At 35.0% G+C, this 25,770-nt stretch overlaps 2 protein-coding genes and 1 pseudogene across 3 annotated transcripts; 1 reads left to right on the forward strand and 2 right to left on the reverse strand.

Moving 5' to 3' along the window:
* Nucleotides 1-2,425: 2,425 nt before the first annotated feature.
* Nucleotides 2,426-3,845, reverse strand: LOC101207812 (RING-H2 finger protein ATL54). Its single transcript, XM_004137019.3, has one exon. The coding sequence runs from the start codon at nucleotides 3,695-3,697 to the stop codon at nucleotides 2,615-2,617; it is 1,083 nt and encodes a 360-aa protein (XP_004137067.1). The 5' UTR covers nucleotides 3,698-3,845; the 3' UTR covers nucleotides 2,426-2,614.
* A 1,479-nt stretch (nucleotides 3,846-5,324) lies between these two features.
* Nucleotides 5,325-25,666, forward strand: LOC101208055 (dynamin-related protein 3A). Of its 2 annotated transcripts, XM_011660527.2 has the most exons (21): nucleotides 5,325-5,893; nucleotides 8,441-8,723; nucleotides 8,801-8,829; nucleotides 8,907-9,008; nucleotides 9,717-9,785; nucleotides 9,867-9,926; nucleotides 10,162-10,275; nucleotides 10,627-10,675; nucleotides 10,788-10,897; nucleotides 13,618-13,710; nucleotides 14,537-14,629; nucleotides 14,732-14,869; nucleotides 17,672-17,785; nucleotides 21,299-21,394; nucleotides 21,538-21,580; nucleotides 22,244-22,389; nucleotides 22,473-22,619; nucleotides 24,134-24,186; nucleotides 24,308-24,407; nucleotides 24,878-25,043; nucleotides 25,128-25,666. In XM_011660527.2, exons 1-21 carry the CDS (start codon nucleotides 5,534-5,536, stop codon nucleotides 25,151-25,153), a joined length of 2,391 nt encoding a protein of 796 aa, XP_011658829.1. In that variant the 5' UTR covers nucleotides 5,325-5,533; the 3' UTR covers nucleotides 25,154-25,666. The 2 variants fall into 2 exon arrangements, with proteins under 2 accessions (XP_011658829.1, XP_011658828.1); XM_011660526.2 differs by having other exon boundaries at nucleotides 5,326-5,893; nucleotides 24,878-25,666.
* Nucleotides 16,562-17,146, reverse strand: LOC105436222 (annotated as a pseudogene).
* Nucleotides 25,667-25,770: the final 104 nt, after the last annotated feature.

Here is a 25,770-nt window from a genome sequence, read left to right on the forward strand (position 1 = left end):
ATAAGTTGAATCCAATTTTCCTTCTTTTCATTTTAATCATAAAAACCTTCTACTCAAATATTCAAAAGTTGGGAGGACACTGTGGAATAACCCATAGATAAATATTTTTTAATTTGTATTTAAAGTTTTACGATTTTATACTATTTATTGTATAAAAAAGTTTATAATCTTGATTAAATTGTAAACACCAAATGCATGTTAACACGAGCATAACTCAATTGTTATAACGTTTCTATTATCAACCTCAAAGGTAAAGGTAAGATTTTCTTTCTTTACACTTTTAATTACAACACCTTTGAAAAAGAAAAGTTGATGTATTTCTTTGATTGTCCTGACCTGCTATCTTGGAAAGTTCGACCCCTCGTGACTATAATTATATTGTAATAAAAAAAACACATCAAAACAACAAAAAAATCAAATATAGCAAAATAAATCAAAACAGTTACAAATATTGGAACTAGTTCTATTAGTGATAGACCACTATAAAAACACGTTCTATCAGTGATGAATAGATTACTAAAGCTAATCTGGTCATGCGCTATAACATTTTTAAGCACTTTTGTTATTAAATAAATCCTTTTGCATTTTCTCTTTCTTAAAATATTTATCAAAAAGTTATTGAAAAATAGTTATTCTTAAGGGAATGGTAAAAAATAGCAAATTTAATAAAAATATTTACAAGCTATAGTAAAATTTCAGATTCGGTCAATAACAAAATTTGATAGTTAGTGATGTCAAGCGAAGTCTATCACTCTATCATTGATAGAATCCAAAAAATTTGTTATAGCTCGTAAATATTTTAATTTATTTTGTTATTTTTAAAAATAAACCTTATTGTATTTTTTTTCAAAACAATCCCATAGTTTTTGTCATTGTCAAACTTGTTTTTCTTTTTCCTTAAGTTAGGTGGCAACATGTCAATCATGAACTTAGACAGGAAACTTCCTAGAAGCTTAATTTTGGATGGTCCAAGATCAAATAAGTCATAGTTAAGTATATCCTTTCTTGCATCATATTCGATGGTAAGAAAAGTGATAACACGTGATTGAACAATTATAGACCTAGTTATGTTTTTGTATCGGTGGTTAATCTTTCTAGATCTTGTTATTGAGCTGTCCAGTTTGACATTTTGCTACTAAGAGCTTATTTATAATGAAATAGTTTCTTGAAACATGAGTTCAAATATGACAAAGTGATGTTTGTACAATGAGTTGGGTTATGAAGTCTGAAATTAATATGTTAGAGGTAAAAATGTTTGTATTTGGATGAATTGTTAGATAAAGTTCAAATGTACACGAAAGAGAAGATAATGTGAAGTATTTCGATAAATGTGAGCTTCAATAATGTTCACTATTGTAGTTAAGTTATATAACACCAATTTAAGTCCAAGGGCCAAACAACTAATTGAAACTAAATAATTGACTCAAAGATCTAAATTAGTATAGAGCAAACCATGCCATCTAACAATATTATTAGCCATTTGGGAATACAATAGCATTATAAACATTGTGGCATTATAAACATTGTGGTTATGGAAGTGGGGAAGCTTCTTCAAGAGCATGTTTATGGGATAGACTTGTGGTCAAGACGACCTATACTTGCATTTGATATATATTTAGTTGTCGTTTGAGTAATATATCACATGAAAAACGTTTAGTACAACAATAGTACAAAATGTTTTTCATATCATCTCCATTTATTATAGGTGGAAAGGAGTATCTAACAATGTGAAGTACTCATTCCCACTATTAGATTGGCAGAGGGCGTTTGAGATTATCCAAAACTATAATAACTACCTCTTGCTATAATAGATACTATTTAGTCCTCATAAATTAGCTACATCAATCCTATTTCAGAATACCTCATTATTTACAATTTTTTCTGTATACATTCAGCACTTTTTTGTTCTTTAGACTAAAATTTTGTAACTCAAACTAAAACAAGGTAACCGACCATAATAAACTGGACTATAATAACTAATTACTTCTCCTATCATCCTAAAAGGTTAATTGGTATGACTTTCTATCCTTTGTTTCAAAGTTGTTTTACTACAAGGATAATAGGTATGATTTTCTGGGCTAAAGGTCAAAAGTTCTTCGTTTCGAGGGGTTTGATTGAATCCTAGATGAATGAACGAAATAATCACTAGGAATACTGAATGAAAAAAACCAAAAGGCACATTGAGATCGTTAAAAACGTAATCAAACTACCAAAAACGTATATAAATTAAGATATTAACAAAAAAATTATTGAGAAATTTGATGATTTCATGCCAAGATTTACTCACTCAGTAACTAAAAAACAAACAAACATCGTCTTAGTTAAGTTCTGTTGAATGATAATATTGATTTACTCTGCTTATAATCATGTAATTGAGAAAGCATGATAGAGTTGTAAAGTAATCACAACATCCAGAGTCAGAACATTTCACAAGAAACATATTTCAACTTTGTATGCATATATTATATACCATTGATCTTTTCATATCACCTGTATTTGACAAAAACAAGAACAGCCTTTGAAACCTCTCAGCTTTCTGAGAGTTTGTTTGTATAGACATCTCCATCTTCAGAGATATCACAAAAAGAAGAAGAAAGACAAAAAGAAAAACAGCTCAACTGTAATTAGATTCAGTATTTATCTGAGTGGAGCTTCTCATTAGAAACTTCGCACTACAAGAAACTGACCTGTTCATAGAAGAAGTAGAAGAATGGCCTCTCCCTTGTGATGATTTCTTCCCATTTCTCTGTATTGTTTCAGCTTCAGAATCCATTTTTTCATTAACATTAGCAAAATCTGAGCTGATTCTAAGAGCTGATAGAGAATCTAAAGATACAGATCTTCTCATTGGCTGAATATCACTGCTTCTTTCTTCTAAATCTTCATCAGCAAAATGGGTTTCTTGTTCTTCTTGTTCTTCTTGTTCTTCTTCAGTTCTGGCAGAACTTTCCCCCAAATTGGCTCCATCTCCCTCTTCCCTTTGCAATTCCCCTATCTGGGTTTCCGCCGGAGGCCGTAGCTGTGGCGGAGAAGCGGCGGCGGCGGCGGACTGAGCTACAACTGGAGCACGGCACATGGGGCAATTGGTATGAGATCGAAGCCAAGTATCGATACATGGGAGATGAAAAGCATGGCTGCACTTAGGCAAAAGCCTCAAGGTTTCATCCTCTTCAAATTCACTCAAACAAACAGAGCACTCTGTTCCATCAATCAAACCCTCACCAGATTTGAACTTACAGACGGCGATGGCGTCGATTACAGCCGGAGGGAGGCCGATGGTGCGGATGTACCAGATGGGATGATCCAAAACAGGGCCCTGTTCTTCATCCAGAAAGTCGTGTTGGTGATGGGTCTCAGGCGGTGGGGGATCGGGGAGGCGAATCCGTCTACGGCGGCCGGCGTAGAAACGGGCGTAGATGGCATAGCAGAGGACGAGGAGGAAGGTGAAGGAGAGAAGGGCGATGGTGGAGGTAACCAGGTTGGAGAGTTTGTGAGGCGATTTAATGGAGGAAGTGGGATTGATATGATCAGCGTCTGGTGGTCGGATTGGAATATTGATATTATAGCAGTAATCGCGGCATTTTTCGAGGCAATCGGAAGAGCAAGAATCGGAAAAGTAATCGCGGCAGTCTTTGCAGAATTCCTTGTGGTCATCGTCGTCCTCGGAGAGAAGCTTTCTGGAGGAGAAGAAATCCATGGGGGATTTGAAGAAAAGAGGAGTTGAAATGTTGAAAAATCAGGCGGCAGGAGGAGATGGAGTGGCTTGAGGAAGTAGGTCACCGAAAGTTTTGAATGTGTTTAGTTTTAATGGTAATCGGATTTTGTTTTGTTTTGATTTGTTTTGTCTTCATTATTGACTTTTTCGGCTATGGAAATGGAGATGAGGATTGAGTCAAGGTTTTTACTTAATGCTTTTGGGCCTTATGCGGCCCACTACTAAATAATGACTCATATGACAATTGCCTTAAATCAAGGCTACGAGGCTGACTTGATCCTAGGGTGATCATTAGTCGGAGTCAGGTCGGTGGTGGATCCAATCGGTTCAACCCTACTTTTTGTAAATTCTAGATTTTAAAATTTCTCAAATCCATCCAATTGACTCCTTTACTAATCAACTTCGGTTTGGTTGATAAGCTTGGTTTTTTTGTCTATCATACTTACCGACCTTAATCCGGATGTTTGAAGGATTGATTTGTGTTGTATGAATACCTAGTGTGTTTTTTATTGTTAATGCTTGGGAGTTTTACATCCTAAGTATCCTGTGGTGTCTCGAGCTCACCTACTGTGGTTTGAGGTTAATACTCCTAGGCATGTCTTCATTTCTTCGCTTGCTATTTGGAATCAGTTGCAGGTTTGTGATTACCGAAAAGTAATCGCTTCCAAATTCTCTATAACTCATTTAAATTTTGTTACTATACTCTGTAAATAGTTTCACTTTCTTTGCTATTCATAACAATTCTCCTAACTTTTAAACTCAAAGAAAAAAAAAATCTAAGTAAATACTACAATGGATCAGTATAAAAAATACGAACTAGAGCAAGCTAAGTATGAGTTCTTATAAAAACAAAGGCTAAGTTTTATTTTTCTAAAGTTTGCATGTAGAAATGAAGAGAGTGCATGGTGGACTTTAACTTGACATCATAGAATAAACCATTGCGATTATTCACGTTAGATTCAAAAAAATTAAAGCTTTGTCACAAATAAGCGATATTCGTTCGATTTTTTACAATGATGTAAAGTGATAATTCCATGATTAAATGAAGTATTATAGGTTAGTTTCTTTGTTACCACATTTGTAATAGAACTCTATAAATATAAGTATTCCTCTCTATTGTAAAATAATTACTATCAATTGAATAAAGACATAAATACTTATTTTTGAAATATTATTCCATGAGATTACTTAGGCTACATCATGTTTCCAGTCTAAAAGGGCTTAATAGATGATTTGAATACAATGTATTAGTCTACGTTATATTGTTGTATTATGCTTCATCATGTTGAAATACTGTATAAATACGTGATATATGTGTTTGGTTGATAAAGTTGAAATGGACGAGACGATTTATGAAAATATTCAAAATTTTAATTGTTAATATAATTTGATTATTATGATTTTAATTTTAGATTTTCTTTTTAAAATTTGTCACCATTTTTTTTTTATAAAATAAAGAAATATTAATTATTAGGATTTAAATTCCAAGGTTATTATTTAATTATTAGGCATTTGATGAATTGTGAATTCACAAATAATAACTCTTGAAATTACAAGAATGATCCTCATGGGTTATATGAAAAGAAAAACCTAAACAAAAAAAGATGAATTTGAAATTATTGTTAAAGACTAAAGAGCCATAGTTCTCTTCTTGTTGGCCAAAATTTGGAGGGGGGCCTGATTTTATGTCCACCACCACCGCCTTCTTCATCCACCGCCGTTGATTCCCTCCGCCGCTCCTTCGTAGCACAGACCCACAAATCTCTTCTTCATCCAATCCTACATCCCATCGATCATTCCCCCGATCCATCGTTGTCCATGGCCAACGAGCAAGTGCCTCCTTCTACATCGTCTTCCTCCACTGATGTCGTCTCTCCGTTGGGCAACTCCGTCATCCCAATAGTGAACAAGCTTCAGGACATTTTCTCTCAGTTGGGTAGCCAATCCACCATTGAGCTCCCTCAAGTTGCTGTTGTTGGTAGTCAGAGCAGTGGCAAGTCCAGCGTACTAGAAGCTCTCGTTGGTCGTGATTTCTTGCCGAGGGGTTCTGATATCTGCACGCGGCGGCCATTGGTGCTTCAGCTTGTGCAGACTAAGTCTGAGGAGGAGTATGGGGAGTTCTTGCACATAACCGGGAAGAAATTCTACGACTTCTCTGAAATTCGAAGGGAAATTCGTGTAAGGCTTGTGTTTCTAGCTGTTGTCTTCTTTCGTTGTTTGAACTTTTTGTGCATTTAAAACTTAGCGTTGTGAATGTTGGAATCTGAAATATCATTTCTGGTTTTCTTTGAGTATTATTAACCCGAAATGAAATAATTTTCGTAGCCGTTGCTGCATTACTTCTTAGAATGTCACATGCTGGGCTATAAGATGAGCATTAACTTCAGCTTGTAAATTAAATTCCCGTTTCCTTTCGGTTATTTGGGTTACTGTAGGATGTAACTTTCTTCATTTAGCCTATAAATATGGCTACTGGCTTTCATTTGGAAGTTAATTTCAGAATTGAGGTGTCCTTTGGAAGTCAAGAGTGCACCAAATTGGTAACAAAGTATGCCCGATCCAAGGCCTGATTTGTTGAAATTGGATCATTCAACATGAAAGAGGAAGCTTCTCAAAAAACTAAGCAGTTGGTCAAGGCGTCACTGGAAGATGTTAAACAACAAATCCTTTCGAAGTTCTAGACCCAAATATTACAAATCCTTAACAACGAAATAAAAAGACAAGCTCTGAACAAAATGCAATGTGACTCAAAGGTCTTTGGAATCAATAAGGAACCAAATATCACCAAGGTTCCTGTTCGACCTTCTTAACACTCAATTATTTCGCTCACACCAAAAGATCCCACATAATTGCAAATGCACCGATCGGCAAAAGAAAACTACATTTCTCATAAAGGAGTAGATGGAATAGGAACTCCCCAATCATATCACTATTATCCCTTTGATGAGCTAGCGAGAACTCAAAATTTCAAAGAATGTGATCCAAATCATTCTCCCCCTTTCATTGGAGAATATAATGAAACAAAACAACTACTAAGGGCAACTTCTTTGCAAGCTGATCCACAATGTTTACCCTTTCATGTTAACCTTGCCAAGTAATGAACTTAACTTTATTTCCGACTCACCTAAGGGGTAAGGATCAATTAGACTACGAAAAAATGAATTGCACGAAAATGGCTCCAATGGGCCGGGACTCCACAAAATCAAATTTAATTTATTTTTCTGAAAAGGAAACAAGTCTCTTTATTCATATATATGTAAAATAAAAGAGACCAATACTCTAAGTACATAAGGGTTATACAAAGAGCATAAAGCATACATAGGATCAGCAGGTGCACCCAGATATCTCAATTAGGTTGACACCCCTTAGTGCCCTCGTCATATCCTTTGAAACATAACATAAAAAATCAGCTGAGGCTTGTAAATCCAGCCATTACAAAAAGACTAAAAAATTATAAATCACTAGCCTTACAAAGGTTTCAACAAAGAGCATACAGAAGATCTAAACAAAAGTGCAAAAAGAGATTAAACTCAAAACATGTAAATTAAGCTGGGAAGGTAAAACTCCCCAATTTGAGTAGATTTCTTGAATGCTGTAGCTTTCAAAAGACTTGGAAAAGGAACACCATGATGATTGATGGGGCATTCTTACGGGCAATTTCAAAGTGATCCAACCAAACAAAGGATTTATCAAGGAATACCCTTTGATTCCAATTTAATCTATAAAGGATAAAATTTAAAATTTAATACTTGTTAGGAAGCAACTGCTTATTCTATGAGAATCTTATTTTGAAGGTAGTAGGGAATTGATTTTAAGAAGTATGAGAATTACAGCGTGTTTGAAAAATTGATTTTAGCAATTTCATTCACAATCAAGAATCAACCTTGCCAAACACTCAAAATGGTTCAGATTTTTGCATATTTACTTTTTACGCTCTCAAAAACAATTCCAAACACATCCTAAGACATTATTAATTTGCTTGTAGACCCCATTTCAGTTTTGTTACTTTCCTCTATTCTGATTAATGTCAATTGGGGAACCTATTTGTGCCCTTCCTTGGTCCTACCTTTTGGAGCACACTTAATGTTCTCCTCTGTATGTTTGATAGATGTTAATAAAACATCTCTCAAAGAAGTTTACAAGGCTTCCTATTTAGGTAGCTATTACAACTGGACTGTTTTCATTGTTTCTCTCCAAGAAGTTCGCATCGCTTTATTCCCTTTTAACTAGACTGTTTTCCTTGTTCTGTATAGTGTTAACTTTGTAATTCCTTATGTTTACTCTATTGATACTTTGTTAGTTTCTTTTTTTTTTTTTTCTTGATGGAAGATATTTTGTTAGTTAATTTCACTTAATGTTTACTTTATTGATACTTTGTTAGTTTCTTTTTTTGTTTTTTTTGATGGAAGATATTTTGTTAGTTAATTTCACTTAATGTTTACTTTATTGATACTTTCTAATTCCTTATGTAAATAACTTTCTAATACCCTTTATTTTTATTTTTTCATTATCATTTAAATAATTATTACTTTTTCCTCCTTTTGGAGTTTCTATCTTAGAATCTCTTTTCATTCACTTAATGTAAAGTTTCATTTCTCGTTGAGAAAATAAAACAATCTCTCTCTCTAGCTGACTGCTGAAGTGAGCCACATGACTTTGCATTTAAAGTATGTTGAAGCATATTAACGATCTCCAACTTGCAATATGTCCTCTTTTATACTGTAGGCTGAGACTGATCGGGAGGCTGGTGGAAATAAAGGTGTCTCAGACAAGCAAATTCGTCTGAAGATCTTTTCACCAAATGTTCTTGATATAACTCTGGTTGATCTTCCTGGTATAACCAAAGTTCCAGTTGGAGATCAACCTTCTGATATTGAGGCTCGCATTCGTACAATGATTATGTCATACATTAAAGTTCCAAGCTGTTTGATTCTTGCCGTTACACCAGCAAATTCTGATTTAGCCAACTCAGATGCTCTTCAGATTGCTGGAAATGCTGATCCTGATGGTAAGTTATTTCACAGCATTTAGTCCATGAGTTGGTACTTTATTCCCTTTTAACTAACACATTTCACGTGTTCTCAGGTCTTAGAACAATTGGGATAATCACAAAGGTGCTTAAGTTTATTAGGTATAAGTCTACTTTGCAGATGAAGTCAGTTTTTGATGGTTCTCTTCCCCATAATTGCAGCTAGACATAATGGATAGAGGCACTGATGCTCGCAATCTTTTGTATGGAAAAGTGATTCCATTGCGACTTGGCTACTTTGGTGTTGTGAATCGAAGTCAAGAGGTAATTATAAACTTGACGAGAATGCAAACTCTTGCAAATGATGCTTAATTTTTTAAGTTCTTGATCTTTTTTGATATGAATTTGTTGATTTTTCAAAAACAAGAAACTGTAATTTTCATTGATTTAATGAAAAGAGATTAATGCTCAAAGCTTACAAATTTCACTAATTAGTAGTCAAGTTTGTCTGTTTTTTCTTGGTTTTTTTACTTTAATTTTTATTTTCTTATTTTTGAATGTGTGTGAAAGATAATCTATCTTTACCTTTAAGTCTTAAAGAACCATGAAGGAACAATGATAATCGTTGATCATATTACTTCATTTTGGGATGAAAATTTTATATTTCTTCTATGGTAACAAGAATAAAATTCAAAGGCTTCTTCAATGTTATAAAAGACTTAAGGTGGCTAGGATTTTTTTTAGGGTTTTAGAGACCACCTTCTCTGATACCAACTTGAATTCAGATAAGAAATTATTATTATATTTCTCTCTATTTATATATCAAATTGGAGGTCTTGTTATATAGAAGAGAGACCATCTGCCAATAATGGAAAAAAAATTCATGGATATAAACTATGAATATATACATAACACACATCTATTATCTAAAAGTATAAAGGCAATCCAACAATATTTCATTTTATAATCATTTATGATGCACACTTCATTGCAATGGTCTGATTTGGTTTGTTGATTTCATTTCTAAACCAGGATATTTTACTCAACCGGAGTATTAAAGATGCACTTATAGCTGAGGAGAAATTTTTTCGCAGCCATCCAGTATGATTGCGCTATTCCCTTGTTATGCAATGGAGAAGGGTTCTTCAACATATTTTATTTATGGTTTTAGCTGTTACTCAGGTATATGATAGTCTGGCTGATCGATGTGGTGTTCCTCAGTTGGCAAAGAAGTTGAACCAGGTATTAAAATGGGGTATTTAGATGTGTATTTATATTTGCTTCTAAATGAGGTACTAGCGTATAGGTATGACCTACCTGCTTTTATCTCCGTCTCTCCTTCCAACATTCTCCTTCAAATTGATTGATTTTCAAATTTAGTCTGCCTGCTATTTGCAGTTACTTAGTTCAAGCTTTTCAAGTTCGGATCCAATCTATGAATTTGTTATTAATTTGATCTTATAATATCTTTTTGCAGATTTTAGTGCAACATATAAATGCAATTCTTCCTGGGTTAAAGTCACGCATAAGCTCTGCACTAGTTTCGGCTGCCAAGGAGCATGCCAGTTATGGAGAAATCACAGAGTCAAAGGTGTATTTGATAGCTAAAGATTATTTTTATGGTTGAGAATTTTTAGTCAAAAAGTATTTCTTGTTGTTTGAGGTTCTTCCATCTATAATACAATGAACTACTGAAGGCCTCACATTGTGTTCTGAGTCTTATGTCCCATGGTGTTATTGATGTTAATGCATGCAATTCTCAAGCAAATTTACTCCATTTGTTGCGTTTTCTCTAACAACTTTCTCTACCTGTATTGAGGAAACTAAAGAGTCTCCCTGGCTTCTATACTATTTTGCGATTGCAACTTTAGTTTGGTTAAAAGTTCAGTCTGCTTGATGTTGGCTACTGGTTTTATATTTGTTAACTTCTTGTTACTATTAGGCTGGTCAAGGTGCTCTTCTTCTGAACATTTTATCAAAGTATTGTGAAGGTAAGTGTGGCTTCATGTCTCTTTCCTTTCCACGTGGACTCACAATCATTTACAATTCTTACTATTTTCTGCTTAAGTAGATTTGAACTATATGTTCTTTTGTTGGAAACAGCATTTTCATCAATGGTTGACGGGAAGAATGAAGAAATGTCAACATCTGAACTCACTGGTGGAACTCGTATTCACTATATTTTTCAATCAATCTTCGTGAAAAGTTTAGAGGTACTTGTGGCTTCATTTTCTAAGTTGTGAAGTTCCATTGTTTGAGTCCCCATTAGTGCTTTTTCATGGAATAATCAATACGAAATTATCAGGTTCGTACTTAATCATAGTGTATTTTTCCATTTTTGGTTCGTTTGATTGGATGAGCTGCTTGCTCCTACTGTCACTGACATTTTCACATGGAAAACCTAATGATGAATTTTACTTGTTGAGAAAATTGAATAATATAAAAGAAAAGGATTTCAAACCTATATGGTCAACTGCAAGTTTTGAAATTAAGACATAAAAACTTTGTTAGGAAAATGTATTCTATGAAGTTGAAGAATTTGAATGGAAAAGTGGGGTTGGGATTCTAGTCAACGAGATTTCAAAAGGTTTCATCATTGAAGCGTTGCTTTCTATTCTCTATGGATAAGAAAATATGAAGAAGTGGTGAATTTGAATTTGTTGAGGATTGTTTTTAGGTTGTAATGCTTGGGAGAGAATTTTGCTATGGGAAAACATAGAGCACTGCTTGCAGATTCAAATTCAAATTCTCTCCCAAGCTCATTGTGAAGCAGATAGCTTTGAAAAGGCAAAAATCTGATCATATTTCAAAGGCCTTTGTCCTAAGAAAGTTATAGATTTTCTAATTACTGAATTTTTTTCTTATTTTCTATACAAATACACAACCCTCAATTTAAAGTTGGGAAAATAATTATTCAAGGAAATATGAATACGGTCATAAGGGAAAATAAGGAACAAGGTAAAATTGGAAAAGGTAAGAATTACTGAATTTAATTGGAGAATATTTCCTATATTCAACAAAAGGAGCAGAAGTCAAGGTTGTTTTTGCGGATCTCCACTTTTGAAGGTTAAACACTTGTAGAATGTAGAGAATCCTTCGAAGTTGTGCTCTCCTAATTGGTGTGTTTGTAAAACAGTGAGAAGTCTTCTTTTTTTCTTCTATCCCTTTGCTATTGATTGTTGGGGAGACTGTTTTGGTTGTTCGAAAATTAAAATGCAAGGCCCTAGAAAGCTTTAGATGCTCTTTCACAGTTAATTGAAGGTCCGCAAAAATCCACTTTGGTTCAATGGGATCTTCGCACTCCTTTGGTGGTTGTGGCTTGAAAGAAACTCTAGAATCTCTCTGTCTTTGCTTCTATGTGATCCTCCACTTCTATTTCTTTTTGTAATTATAGCCTAACCCAAATTTATACTAGTTGGGCTTCTTCTTTGTAATTTTTTGTATGATTCTCATCTCCCCCTCCTTGTTTAGTGCTATATGTGATGCCGAAAGTTATGTTTCTTACTAAAAGAAGACAGCCTCTTTACAAATTCAATAAGACCCTATCTTCACTTTTTCTTTGGTTGGTTTACCTATTGAAATTGAAGGACCCATCAAGTGAGTGTTTGAAATGAACCAGCAACTACTTGAGCATAACTCTTATGTTGACGAAGAGAATAAGTCGGCAATGTCTAAGATAAAGATGGCATCTTTGATAATTCGTATTCATTAGTCTTAAAAATTTACGAAGTCTTTCCCAGAATGCCAGCCCTTCCTTTTTCAATGGAGTACAGACCCATTGGCACATGAAGAGACTGCCTACCCCCTGTGGGAGACCAAATGAAGAATGAACCTCTAACAAAAGAGTGTCTCCATCTTCATTCTTATATTTTTTATGGATAAAATGGCAAAGCTGCTGCTGAAGTAAATCTACTAGGGAGCTTTCGAACTAGTTGATTTGGGTTGACAAAGAGTTAGCAACTGCTTGTGGGAAGTGTTTTTTTTTTTCAATGGAAACAAGCTTCTTAAAGAGAAAAAATGCCAGCTTTGACCGAAATTGAAAAAGAGTTATTATTCTCGAGCAGAAGGAGTAGAGCGGCGTGGAAAGTAATTGAGGAGTATCTAATGCCCTTTGTGGAAAAAGAAGAAATATGAGATTTTGACTAAGTGAAGGCTTCACACTGATAATGACATGTTCAGGGATCAAAAACAGCACAAGGGTCATTTAGATTTTATTGATTGGAAGTGTGGATATTGTAGAAAAAGATTCTATGAAGACAAGTATATCAATCAGCATTTTGACGATAGACACTATAATTTGCTCAATGTGAGTCGACGTAGATGCTTGGCAGATCTTTGTGGGGCATTGCACTGTCACCATGCAATTGCTGCAAGAAATAAACATGTGTGAGGGTCTTGCTGACAGCTGTTTTCTTGTTGAAGAGGGAGCTTCGGCCAGCCAGCGAGGGCAAAGCTTGTTGGTTTAATCAGCTTTCTTTCATCTGTACCTAGAGTAGTCTCGATACAGATTCAACACCTAGAGAGGAATGAGACCTTTTTGCATCTTGCAACTACCTACTTCCATCCTCATGAATTGAGAAAGCGAGAAAAGGCTGACTTCGTCAGATCAAGTAAACCATGGAGGATAAGCAACAGATGAATGTCAGATATTCAACGGAGAAGCAGTTGGAAAAGAAGGCGATGGTTGGAGTCCCGGAATAGGAGAGAGGAGAGAGCTGTGGGGGACGGGGAGGGGGATTTAGTCACATCTTTTCTCTATCTCCTAGATGCAACAATTAAAATGAGTGAACCAAACAAGAAAAGTTTATTCTGTGTGCAGATTTTCTGCTTGATTATTTAGTTGTATTTCTTTGCTATTTCTTCATGAAATTAATGCTGTCAGAGTAGTGGGGAGTGATAATTCTCATTGATACGGTGAAATGTTATTCCGCAGGAAGTAGATCCTTGTGAGGACTTGACTGATCTTGACATCCGAACTGCTATCCAGAATGCAACTGGTCCTAAATCTGCTTTATTTGTTCCCGAAGTAGGTTATGGTACCTTTTGTTTTCCACTTCTATGTTGCTTGTAGTTATCGGTCTACTCTATGCTTTAATAACCTATTTAATAACCTACTTTGCATGTTTTCAAGTTCTTCTCACATTGGGTGCCCCCCACCCGACAAGATTTAGTACCTTATATTTGTTTTTGTTTATTCTAGCTTGTTTGGATATGATGAGGGTGCAAAGGGGTGTCAACCTAGTAGAGATGAGTTGAGATGCTCAGATGCACCTTCTGATCCTTGGTTTACATGCTCATTGTATAATCTTCTTGTACTATGAGCTTTTGTCTCACGACTAATATATTAATAAAGAGGCTTTTCCTTTTCGAAAAAAAATAATTATTATATAAATTCATTAAATTGTTCTATCAAAGTATGTAATCATGTAACTTAATTATAAATTATTCATTTTACAAATACTTGTAATTAATAATGTTATTTGATCATTAAATAATTAATTTTGCTCAAAACTTTGAATTGAATTTATTGTTTATCAATTAATTTATTAAAATTTTATAAAGGTTTTGTGATTGATTTTTTGTAAAGATAACTTGTTCCCATAAAACTTCTAATAACATTCCCATGCACAACCAAACATGGTCATTCTTGATTCTCAGCAATATTCCCAAGCATCCTTAAATTCTGGGCATCTTTAAAACCTTAAACCAAAGGTTCTATACGGATTTGACCAAGATAATCTAATTTACCCTAATCCTAGTACATCATCCATGCTTGATAGAATTTCGTCATAACATATTATGGACGAGGTTTATCCCAATTTGATGTTTATTTCATCTTTCAATGTGTGTAGGTTCCTTTTGAAGTTCTTATTCGCAAGCAAATAGCTCGCTTATTAGATCCAAGCCTTCAGTGTGCAAGGTTCATATATGATGAACTAATAAAGGTGGGATTTTATTTGTTTAATATATTGTTTACTGTTTTGTTTTGTGCTGCTTGTCATATTGCTTGCTTATAATTTCTTAATATTTGGTTGACCTATCTTCAGATTAGCCATCGTTGCATGGTAAATGAACTACAAAGATTTCCTGTCTTAAGGAAGCGCATGGATGAAGTTATGAGCAATTTTTTGCGAGAAGGTCTTGAACCCTCAGAGATCATTATTGGGCATATTATTGATATGGAGGTATGGCATCTATGTTCGATTTTGTGGTGCTTTACTTTCGCAAGCTTACGAACAATTTTTTTTTTCAACGGAAACAAGCCTATTCTTTGATAGAATGAAATGAGACTATTGCTCGGAGTACAATTCTTAGATACAAGGAGGAAAAACACAAGAAACAACTAAGTGGCCAACCCACAAAATTAACAACAGTACATGCATACTCGACCAAGAATACAAGCCAAGAAAATAATACAAGTTCAAGTAGAGATCTTGCTGTGAGGCTAGTAAAGACAGCACGATCCTTTCAATCCATAAGCTTAACATGAGAGATGCATTGATTCCTTTCAAACCAAATTCTATCTAATAAATCTTTAAAAGCATTAGACCAAATCAACTGGGGCCTATACTTCTAAGGACTTAACAAAACCTTTGAGAACTTCATTCCTGAGAGCTAACTCTCATCTCAACATTAATCTTGAGCCTAAAAAGAACAAAAGGATTCGTAAAAGTTGTGTGTGGGGGAAAAACAACTTGAAATAATCCTCAGATTTTAATTATGGATTTCAAAAGTGTAGGAATTTCAGAAGGGGACAATGGAGAGAAACATGATCTTTTTAAAAAAATGGAAACAAAGATTTTCATTGATATAATGAAGATGGTGTACAAATTACAATAATTGTTGGATCAGGAGGTGCACCCAGGCATTTGAACCATATTGACACTCTATAGCACCCTTGTCATATCCAAAGATAATCCGAAACATAAGACAAATCATGTCCAAGCACAAGAAGCACTATCACACGTACAAGGCCAAATAGTGACCATCTAAGTCCAGAAAAAATATGGTTGCCCTAGACAAATGGGAGGCAAGAGGCCTCTGATCATTGTCCGATTATCCATACGTCCGGAGCTCAGCTGTGGGGATTGGGTCCCTTCAGTTTAAATAATATGTTATTGGATCACCCTCCTTTCAAGGCAAACATTTCTTCTTGGTGGTATATTTCGATTCCTGGGAGGTGGAAAAGATGTCGTTTCATGGGAAAAGTCTGAGTTCTAAAAGGGACTTTGAGATCTTGGTAGAGGTGTTTGGAGATGTCAAGATCAAAAAGCAAGATATTCAACACAGTTTTCCCTTGATTGCTAGTTCAAATTTTGTGCTTTTGTAGTTTTGACGAGCTTTAATATGTATTTCTACTATTGAATTATTACTTCTCAGCTTTGCTTCTGTACGCCTTTTGATCATTACATGACCTTAGTACTGTTCTTGTATTTTGGATATGATGAGGGTGCTAAGGGGGTGTCAACCTAGTTGAGATGTTCGGTTGCATCTACTCTCTCTCTCTTCCCCATTTCTAGGCTTCTCTATTATTCTCACTATATATTTCTCTTGTACTTTGAGTTTATTAATAATAAAGAAACTTGTCTCTTTTAAAAAAAAAACACCCCTTCAATGAAAAGGATCTTCAATGTAAAAGGAAGATCTTTTGACAACTTTTCTGAACATGTTAATTACTATCTACCTTGCTACTTCTTGGTACAAGTTTTCGTCTTTCTTTGGTTCTTTCTTTAGTTCTTTTGATCTTGGTACATGTTAATTATTTCTTTAGTTCTTGGTACCACTGTTCGTCTTTCTTTAGTTCTTTTGATCTTGCATCTCTCTCTCTCTTAATTCATTGAGAACAAAAATCCCTATTAACGAAGAGAAACTCAAACCTAAGCTGTAAGAACCATTGCGCTGTGAGACTCCTTAATCTTCTACTAGGTGATCTTAGACACAAGCTTAGCCTTCACCACAATAGGCTGATTTTTCGGCAAGACACCTTTGCCCAAAACCTTGAAGTATCCGAACTGCATGACATCAACCACTGCAATGCTGTTTTTGGAGGATTTATCTTTCACTTCTTGAGGGATCAATGCCAAATCTTGTCAATGTTGACAATCGGGCAATATAACTTTTTGCGAAGCTTGTGCAAATAATGCTTGCCGACTTTACCAAAATAACCAGGGTGATAGAAGAGAATCCGTTAATGGTCCATACCTCCAACATTTCTCCGGCCACCAGGATGCTTTTGGTGTTTGTTGATTCTACCATGGTCAGGGCTAACGTGTCCTCTCTTCTTCTAGTTTTTCTTGAAATGAGGGTCATGGCGGATCTCTCCCTCGCTCTTTTTCGCACACTGTGTCTAGGGTTTTGGCTGCCCGGAGGAGATGATCTTGCATCTCTTTTGACCAATTGGAGAAGTCTATTGTGACTCTCTTGACTTGGGTTATAGCCCTTCTTCTGTAAATTTCATACATTAGTAAAATTTCATACATTATTTGCTTTCCAAGTTTATGTTGGCCATCATCTTTTATCCATTCTGGTGGTAATTTGAATTTCCATATGCAAGGGAGTCAGTCAAGTAGGGACATGGATTCTTGGGTTGCTTAAGGATTTTTGTTGCTGCTTAAGAGTAAACTGTACTTGAATCTCTATTTATAAATTAATATCCAAGAACCCAATAATCCAAGAAAATAAAGTCAATGTTCTCAAATCATTTTATATGGATAATGAAGAATTTGGTGGAATTTACCCTCTTATATTGTTTTCCTGCTTTATGTGACGTTTAAGACAGATGAAGCATCAAAGTTGTCTTTGAGTTTGTTATTTTTTTAAAAAATATGTCTCTCTGTTGATACTTCAACATAATTTTTTCTTTGGCCTTTCAGCGCCAATATATAGGAACTCGTCTCAGTAGTTGTTAGTTGTTTATTTACATGTTTCAGCCCCTTGTTCTTATAGAATGTTTGACCTCAAATATCATATTGTATTTGTATTTGTAGATGAACTACATAAACACTTCACACCCAAATTTTATTGGTGGAAGCAAGGCTGTTGAGATTGCATTGCAACAAGTGAAATCCTCTAGGGTTTCCCTGCCTATCTCCAGACAGAAGGTAAAGGAAATGAATGGTTATCTTTCCTGTTCACACATGCACATATATACACACATGTATATGAAAGAAAGCACTTTCTTTGTGGAAAATTTTACTTTTAAGGAACCTTGAACTTACAATATTATGGACTATTTAGGAACCTTGAGAAGAATCAAATAAAAGAATGTAAATGAGTGGATTTTAAGTCACTTTTTGTTTTTAGAAGAAAACAAAACCTTTTCATTGATATAGTGAAAAGAGTGCTTTAGCCTAAAGAATAAAAGGAGAGATCTCCAATAATGAAATCAAAGTCTTTATTATGAATCAAATGTTACTAATTCAAGAAGACAAATTCTCTATTTCTAGAGAATTGGAAAGCAAACTAATATTGATCCTCCCTTTTTTCAAAAAGGAAACGACCCTCTTTATTAAGAAAATGAATAGACAATACGAAGAGATAAAGTACAATGAAGAGGCTAGATCTAGCCCCAAGGATCAACAAGTGCACTTGGACATCTCAACTAGGTTGACATTCCCATATCTAGACATAAACCAACAAAATTACACAAATTTAGAGCCAATACATAAATAAGCAAAAATACAACCAGCACATGACTCAAAACATTAAGAAACCTCATGCTTAGTCATGGGATATGATGTTTTGGTGCTAAGGGGGTGTCAACCTAGTTGAGATGTCTGGGTGCCCTTCTGATCCCCCGCCTTTTGCTTTATGCTTCTTTATTTTTCTCATTGTATATACCTCTTATACTTTCAGATTTTATCATTAATAAAGAAGTTCGTCTCCTTTTCAAAAAAAAAAAAAAAGAAAATTAAGAAACCGAGACAAAAGCAAAGACTTAATTGCAATACAAGAACCAAATTAGAATTAAGCAAATATACAATTGCTTAATCCTAATTAATCAAAAAAACTAATCCTAATTAATCAAAAAAACTAATCCTAATGCTACTAATCCAAGGAAACTAATCCTAATCTAATCAAAATAAATAACTAAATAGTGTTTTGGGGACACATTAGACAAGGTACTTTCAATGACAACAGGAGAAACACGAGTAGAATGTCGGTTACCTGGAGTTTCAGAGTATGAGATTGGGTTTGTGACGAGTCCTATTTGGTCCTTGTTCAATTGATTGGACCTTTTTCTAGTATAAAACTTAAACTTAGGATTCAGATTATTTGAATCTTTTTGTAGTAATTGTCCCCCTGAGTTAGAAGGTTTTATGCTTGGCAACGTTTTGAAGAGAGACAGATACATCTACATTCCAAAACGTACCATCTTCTAAATTTGATGTATTCTCCCCTGAAGATAGTTTTGGGTGAAAAAGGTTGGTTTTCTAAAAGTGACATCCGTTTTTTTTTTGACGATCAAAACATTTGTACCCCTTTTTGTTGGAAGCATAACCCAAGAAAATACATTAATAGCTCTATGGTCTAATTTTGATCGAAAGTGACTCAGAATATGCACATAACAAATACACCCAAACACTTTAAGAGGTAACTAAGAGGACAAACGAGTAGTTTAGAAAGACTGAAATCTGAATCCTTCTGAAAAATCGGATTTCACATTCTATCCAAGGTACGATTCTCAACATCTCAACATGTCCCCTCAAGCTGGTGTCTCTTTTGGTTTCACCAATCTTCACCGGATCTCAATTTCTTTTTATTAGACCGAATACCATTTTGGGCTTTATGGACTTTGAAATCACGTGAGTTTGAATGAAGTAGAATATTTGTATTCTAATCATATATTGTAAGATACATATCCTATGTAAAGGGTCTAATACATAAATGGAAAGAATAATATTGATAATAAAATAGAATCATTTATAAGTTTACAGATAATTAGTTTATTTACAACCAACAGAGCTCTATACATGCTTGCCACCAAGATTGATTTTATTCAACCATTTTAGCAAAAGCAACCTATAAATCCATCTGGAAAATTTCTGCTTTATAACACAAAATTTGTGAAGGAAGAAGTTGAAATAAACTTATGAAAAGGGAGGCAACAAATCAAAACTGGCCAAGAGTGAATCCTGAAAAATAGTTTAGAAAGGATGTATATAACAAGAGATCAAGAAAGGATGTGAAATCCAATTCCTTATCCTCAAATGCATTCATTCTAAATGAGCCAAGGAAAACCTTGGTTGACGATGAAAGCCCAAGCGTTCTTATTCTCATCTTTGAAAGGGTGGCCGATGAGGTGCATATTTTTTTTGAAAAGGAGACGGCCTCTGTACAAATATATTAAGAATGAGACATAAGCTTATAGTACAAGAGGATTATACCATGGGCAAATAAACCAAGGATTAGGAAGTGCACTTGGGCATCTCAACTAGGAGGAGCATATTAAGGAGGATGAGAAGATCATTTCGGATGATCAAGTTGTAGTTTAATATTCTAAGATTCTCCTCCAAAAAGATTGAGCTTAGTCACAGAAAACCATGCACGATTGTCTCATTACTCTGACGACAAAGGACCCACCAATTAGGGGCAGAAGCAATCCAAGGAGCCTTTTTAACAAGGACGTCAACAGTGTTTATGCTACCATGATGGACCTCCTATAGAAAGAAGCAAATCTTCCTATGGATTGGACCCTTCCAAATATTCTTATAAAGAGGAGCAAACTGATTACAGTCATTGGAACCAAGGTGATGAGTCAGGGACTTCGCAGTAAGCTGCCCACTGCAATCCAGATTTCACCTCCATTTGTCAGTAACAGCGATACTTCGAGTGGCAACAAGTAATGGGTAAAGATTAGCCCATTCAAGGATCCCATCATCCTTAAGATTTCGTCGTAGCTCAAGGTCCCATGCCTCATAATCAGAATTTCAGTACTTTGCAATAGAAGCATCCTTATCTCTAGAGAGAGCATAGAATCTGGGACAAGAAACTTTAAATGGAGAATTTCCAGTCCATGTATCATTCCAAAAGGATGTAGAAGCCTCATTTCTCACCGCATAAGTAACTTTATTGTGGATAAGCTCTTATTGCTTTTCAATATGGACCCGCAGTCCCTTGGATTACTTGAAAAACCAGCCTTGTGTATTCAACAGTGTCCCATACTTTGCATCAATAACTCTTCTCTTCTCCTCATGGTCCAGACATTGGTCTCTTTTTAAAGAATTCTGAGGTGAAACCATGTGGGCCTAGTGATTTATTATTACCAAGGTTAGAAATAGCATGCTAAATCTCCATCTCAGTAACTGGGGCCTCTAAGGCAATGGTTTGGTCAGCTGTAATAGGATCCCAATATCGTCAGTTGGAAGAGATTGATTACCTCTTTGTTTGGTGTAACAACATTGGTAGAAATCAAGAAATTCTGCTTCAATGTCAATGCATCAAGAACACTGACCCTTAACCCTAACTGCCTTCGTCTATTATTACATCTTTCTCCAAGATGCTAGCAAATGCAGTTTCTTGTTCTCTATTAAAAAAAAAAGGTTACATATTCTCTTTCCAGACTAGTTCTTGATTGATGTTTAATACTAATTACTAATTTTTATGTTGATTAGGATAGTATAGAATTTGATAAGGCAGCATCATCAGAGAGAAGTTTGAAAACTGTTGGGATTCTGGCAAGGCAAGGAAATGGCATTGTAGCTGATCAGGTAGCGAATATTTTAAATTAGTGGGGACAATGTATTTCAGTCAATTTCCTTGATTACCCATTGTTTTTCTGTTCGATATTATATTGTTAAACTGAAAATAATTGCCCAGTGTTCTTATCACCTTTTTTTAAAATGATTAACAGGCTGTTCGTCCGGTGGCAGACGGTGAAAAAGTTGCTTTGCCCGGTAATATCACATTTTTTTCTTTCTTTTGTTTTGTTTTTTTTTTTTTTGGGTGGGGGTTGGTTATAGAAAACAAAAAATTATAGCTAATACAAAACGAGGGGAAACGAGATGCTCTAAAAGACCAACAAGGTTGTAAAAAGTACTCTTAATTGGTGTCTCCTTAATGGTGTTTGTAAAGTACTCCTAATGGTATTTATATAACAAGATCTCATAATTATAGATACCGTTAACGAGACACCAATATGGGATTAGTGTTAACACTTCCGCTTCATGTCATGTTTTCAGGACTTTTTGGATGTTTAAAATGAAACTCACGAGTTTATTAACATTAAATTTAAATAATTTACTTTTCATCAATGTTTTACGGATCCTAAAATAAACTGTATTAGATCTCCTTGGACTATTTCAATTAACTCTTGTTTGTTTGGAAAATCTTTATTTTGAGTTTAAACGGTCAATTGGTGTTGGTTCAAAATTTCATGCTTGGTAGTAATAACCTCAGTTAGGGATCTCGAAAAGTCGGGTCATTACAACTTTACTCTTATCGATGTGCATTTAATTGTCAATTGATCCAGTAACTATCTACATTTTTCTGATAAATGTATATGAACTTTTTTCATTAACATCAATGATGATTGCATCCTTCTGTTTCTGGAAACGCAGTGAATTCCACTTGGGGGATTTCATCTATTTTTGGCAGTGCTAGCAGTGATAGCCATGCTCCAGTTAAAGAAAATTCATCAAAAAAATCATTTGCTGAGCCTTTGCATGGTGTGGAGCAATCTTTCGCAATGATCCACTTGAGAGAGGTTAGTCATAATACCACAATCAACGGCATTGAGTTTTGTTGCTTTAGCCACTAGCTGTCTTACATATTTCATTTTGTTTTTAGCCACCAGCTGTCTTGAGGCCCTCAGAAAGCCTTACGGAGCAGGAGGCTATGGAAATTGCTATAACTAAACTGCTATTGAGATCCTACTATGACATCGTTAGGAAGAACATACAGGACTATATACCCAAGGCAATCATGAACTTCCTAGTAAGTTAAATTTTTTACTAATACCACCAGTTCATATCATATTTTTCTTCAATTAATTACCGGAAGCCATGAGAAACAGAACCGTTTGCTTTTTTGTTATAAATTTATTAAAATTATTGGTGGTTGCTCTATTTAGTTGGGGGCTCTTTGAGCTTTCTCCGCTTACTTTCCAAAGCTATGGGTTCTCGGTAGCCTTTGGTTCAGTTTTTAGACTACCGCTTGTTGTGATGAGATTGGTCTTTCAGACTCACTTTGCTCATTTTTTTTGTTCAATCCACTCGGTGTTTCTCATTGTGGGAATTATTTTCTATATGTTGTTCTTTTTGGTCCTTTGAGCATTAATTGTTTTTCATTTAGTCAATTAAATGTTCTCTCTTGGTCAAGAAAAAAATCATTAAAATGCATCTCTTTCATCTTGTTAGTCAAACAAAGAATTGTATCGCTTCTTTTGAGATGAAAGTTGTTATATATTAAAAAAGAAGAAAAAAACAAAGTATGGTATCTGTTTAATTAATAGACATGTTTATGCTGTTGTGGAGTGAAAATTTCTAAATCTTGTCTTATTAATTCACTATTATGATCAAGAATAAATACAATTAACTAGTCACCATAGGTATTAGAATCAAGTTGATAATAGACATGTTTGTATTAATGCACTAGAATCAATGTCAGTATGTGATGCCTGATAATGTAGAGCATGTCCACCTTAAACTTCTCAACTGTTCTATTATGGCTTCTTTGGCCTTCGACATTTCTTCTCCCTTGTTTGCACGAGGGTTATTTTCTTTCCCTTCCACTTAGATTCTTCTTTGCTCTGATTACCCACTTTAAAAGATTCTTCAGCATGTCCTCACAACTAGAGATGATGAACAAAAGACTATACTTCGTACCTCAGAGTTCAGCCTCGTGCCTTCTCCCTTAGCAGTGTATTCTATGTAAGCGGGTGGTGGAGGAATATGCTTATTTGCTTTGGCAGTATCCTTTTGTTGATATCTGGTGCCAACTTCAGTATTTTACAGATACGCCAACTTCGTTGAGTTTTAAGTTTAGATAGAGAGCTCATGGAGGAAGCTTTTAATCCTTGTTTGTAGACATTATAGATCTCACTGTAGGTTAGTTTTTGGCATATGTTGCAGACCAATGGGCTTGAGAAGAATAGGGAGATTCTTCATTTTCTAATGCTGCAAACGCAGCGTTTAATGATGTGTAAGCACAAGTCTAGGGACAACTGACCATCTAACTTAGCAGCCCTACAGTCCAACCAATCAACTTGCAAAAGTTATATTTTCCCCTTTCAAACTACAATCCTTTTGAGGTAGGCCGACTGGATAAACTCATCAGGACCTAGTTGATTAGACAAGTTTCACGTGTTTTGCAATACCACCTTCCTACTGATGTATATTCAGTTTCTTCCTGTTTTTGTCCTTGTTTTCCGTGCGAGTCCAAGACCATGTTTTGAGAGGACAACTAATAGGATCATATTTATTGCTTATATTTTGGTTGTTCTGATTCAGGTAGTCCACGCCAAACGAGATCTGCACAATGTATTCATCAAAAAACTTTACCGGTATGTACCATTCTTCTACCATCCTGATTCTGCTTTTGGATGCTCGTGACCTAGTAGTATCTTTAGAAATTTTTGACATTCTAAATTATGTTTCTTTTTTGGATGTGATGTTGTAAAACAGAGAGAACCTGTTTGAAGAAATGTTACAGGAGCCTGATGAAGTGGCAATGAAGAGAAAGCGTACTAGGGAAACTCTCCGTGTACTTCAGCAGGCTTTTCGGGTATGATTTTCCTGGCCACATGATAAATGCTGGTGCTTTCATCTTGATATGACGAGAGATCGTTCATGATGTAAACTATTCAGACTTGAAATAACATATAATAATAAAATAACCATTCGGATGATGAGTTCTATAAGAATAGACAAATAAAAGGGCAAAATAAAAAGGAAAAAAAAAAGAATGATATATGATCACATCTCATAAAGAGATGAGGGATTGGGCAATAAAGCATCTAGATTCTAGACAGATGGATTCACGATCATAATTTGATGAAATTTGTTCATAGAGCAAAAGAGCTAGGAGTCACGAGACAGTAAACCATTGAGAAGATTGATGACCAACTAACAAACTTTATTGAGGGTTCTTTCATGGTTCCCATTGAAATAAATTGTTCAGATCAGTTTGCTGTTTGATCTTGACATTAGCATGCATGAAGTTCTAAGAAAATATAATCTTTTCAATGATTGCAGACATTGGATGAATTACCGCTGGAGACTGAAACCGTTGAAAAGGGATACAGTGTGGGCGCCGATCCAACGGGACTACCCAGGATCCATGGACTGCCAACATCATCAATGTATTCTACATCCAGTTCCGGTGATTCATATTCTGCTTCTCCAAGGCATCTGAAATCCCGTAAGTCATCTCATTCAGGAGAGCTCTTGTCTACATTCCATCCTAATGCTGATTCTCATGGAAATGGATTCTCGTAAACCCCAGGAAATACTCTGCCTACTAATCTGTAAGACTTCCAATGTGCATAAGATTCCAATCATTACCGAATGAAGGCAATATATTTGATTTACTGCTACCAAGTCTTGGAGTTTTACCATCCAGAACTATCCAACATATTAACATCTTTTCCTCTACACAACTTCCCGTCTATCTTGATATATTTTAGTGTTAGATTGCATTATTTATGAAGCTGCCATTAGAATAAATAGGGAGCAGATGAACTCTAGTCACTCCATTTTTTTGGAAAATCAGCTGATTGTAAAAATATATTGCCAGTGAAATTGGTCAGATTTTGGAATCAATGTCTAATTTTGGAGCTCCTATAGTTCATCAATTGTAATTTCCCCCCTTTTTTTTCTCTTTTCACTTTATATCTTTAACTCTGCTGCTCCACATCATATTGTATTGAAGGGTTTTGTATGTTTGGAGATATGAGTTGTGGGACTTTTTCAGCCCAAACTTTTGTAATTGCAATTTTGAAGTGATCTTTATTTTATGTAACTAAATATTGAGCTGTTTTCCAATCCCACCAAAGCAATGCAGGATTGTTTCCAACTTTGCTTATTAATTAACAAAGCTGCATATAATAAGGAAGTTTGAAATGCTTTCATGTTTACACACTACGCAC

This window comes from Cucumis sativus, chromosome 7 (genome assembly GCF_000004075.3).
Source record: "Cucumis sativus cultivar 9930 chromosome 7, Cucumber_9930_V3, whole genome shotgun sequence".
NCBI classification, from domain to species: domain Eukaryota; kingdom Viridiplantae; phylum Streptophyta; class Magnoliopsida; order Cucurbitales; family Cucurbitaceae; genus Cucumis; species Cucumis sativus.

Bases quoted from the DNA above. Each gene is read 5' to 3' on its own strand.
- LOC101207812 (XM_004137019.3), bottom strand. From the start codon at position 3,697: ATGGATTTCTTCTCCTCCAGAAAGCTTCTCTCCGAGGACGACGATGAC.
- LOC101208055 (XM_011660526.2), top strand. From the start codon at position 5,534: ATGGCCAACGAGCAAGTGCCTCCTTCTACATCGTCTTCCTCCACTGAT. The intron at 8,830-8,906 runs GTGCTTAAGTTT...CCATAATTGCAG, and splicing joins CAATTGGGATAATCACAAAG to CTAGACATAATGGATAGAGG. The intron at 24,408-24,877 runs GTATGATTTTCC...CAATGATTGCAG, and splicing joins TACTTCAGCAGGCTTTTCGG to ACATTGGATGAATTACCGCT.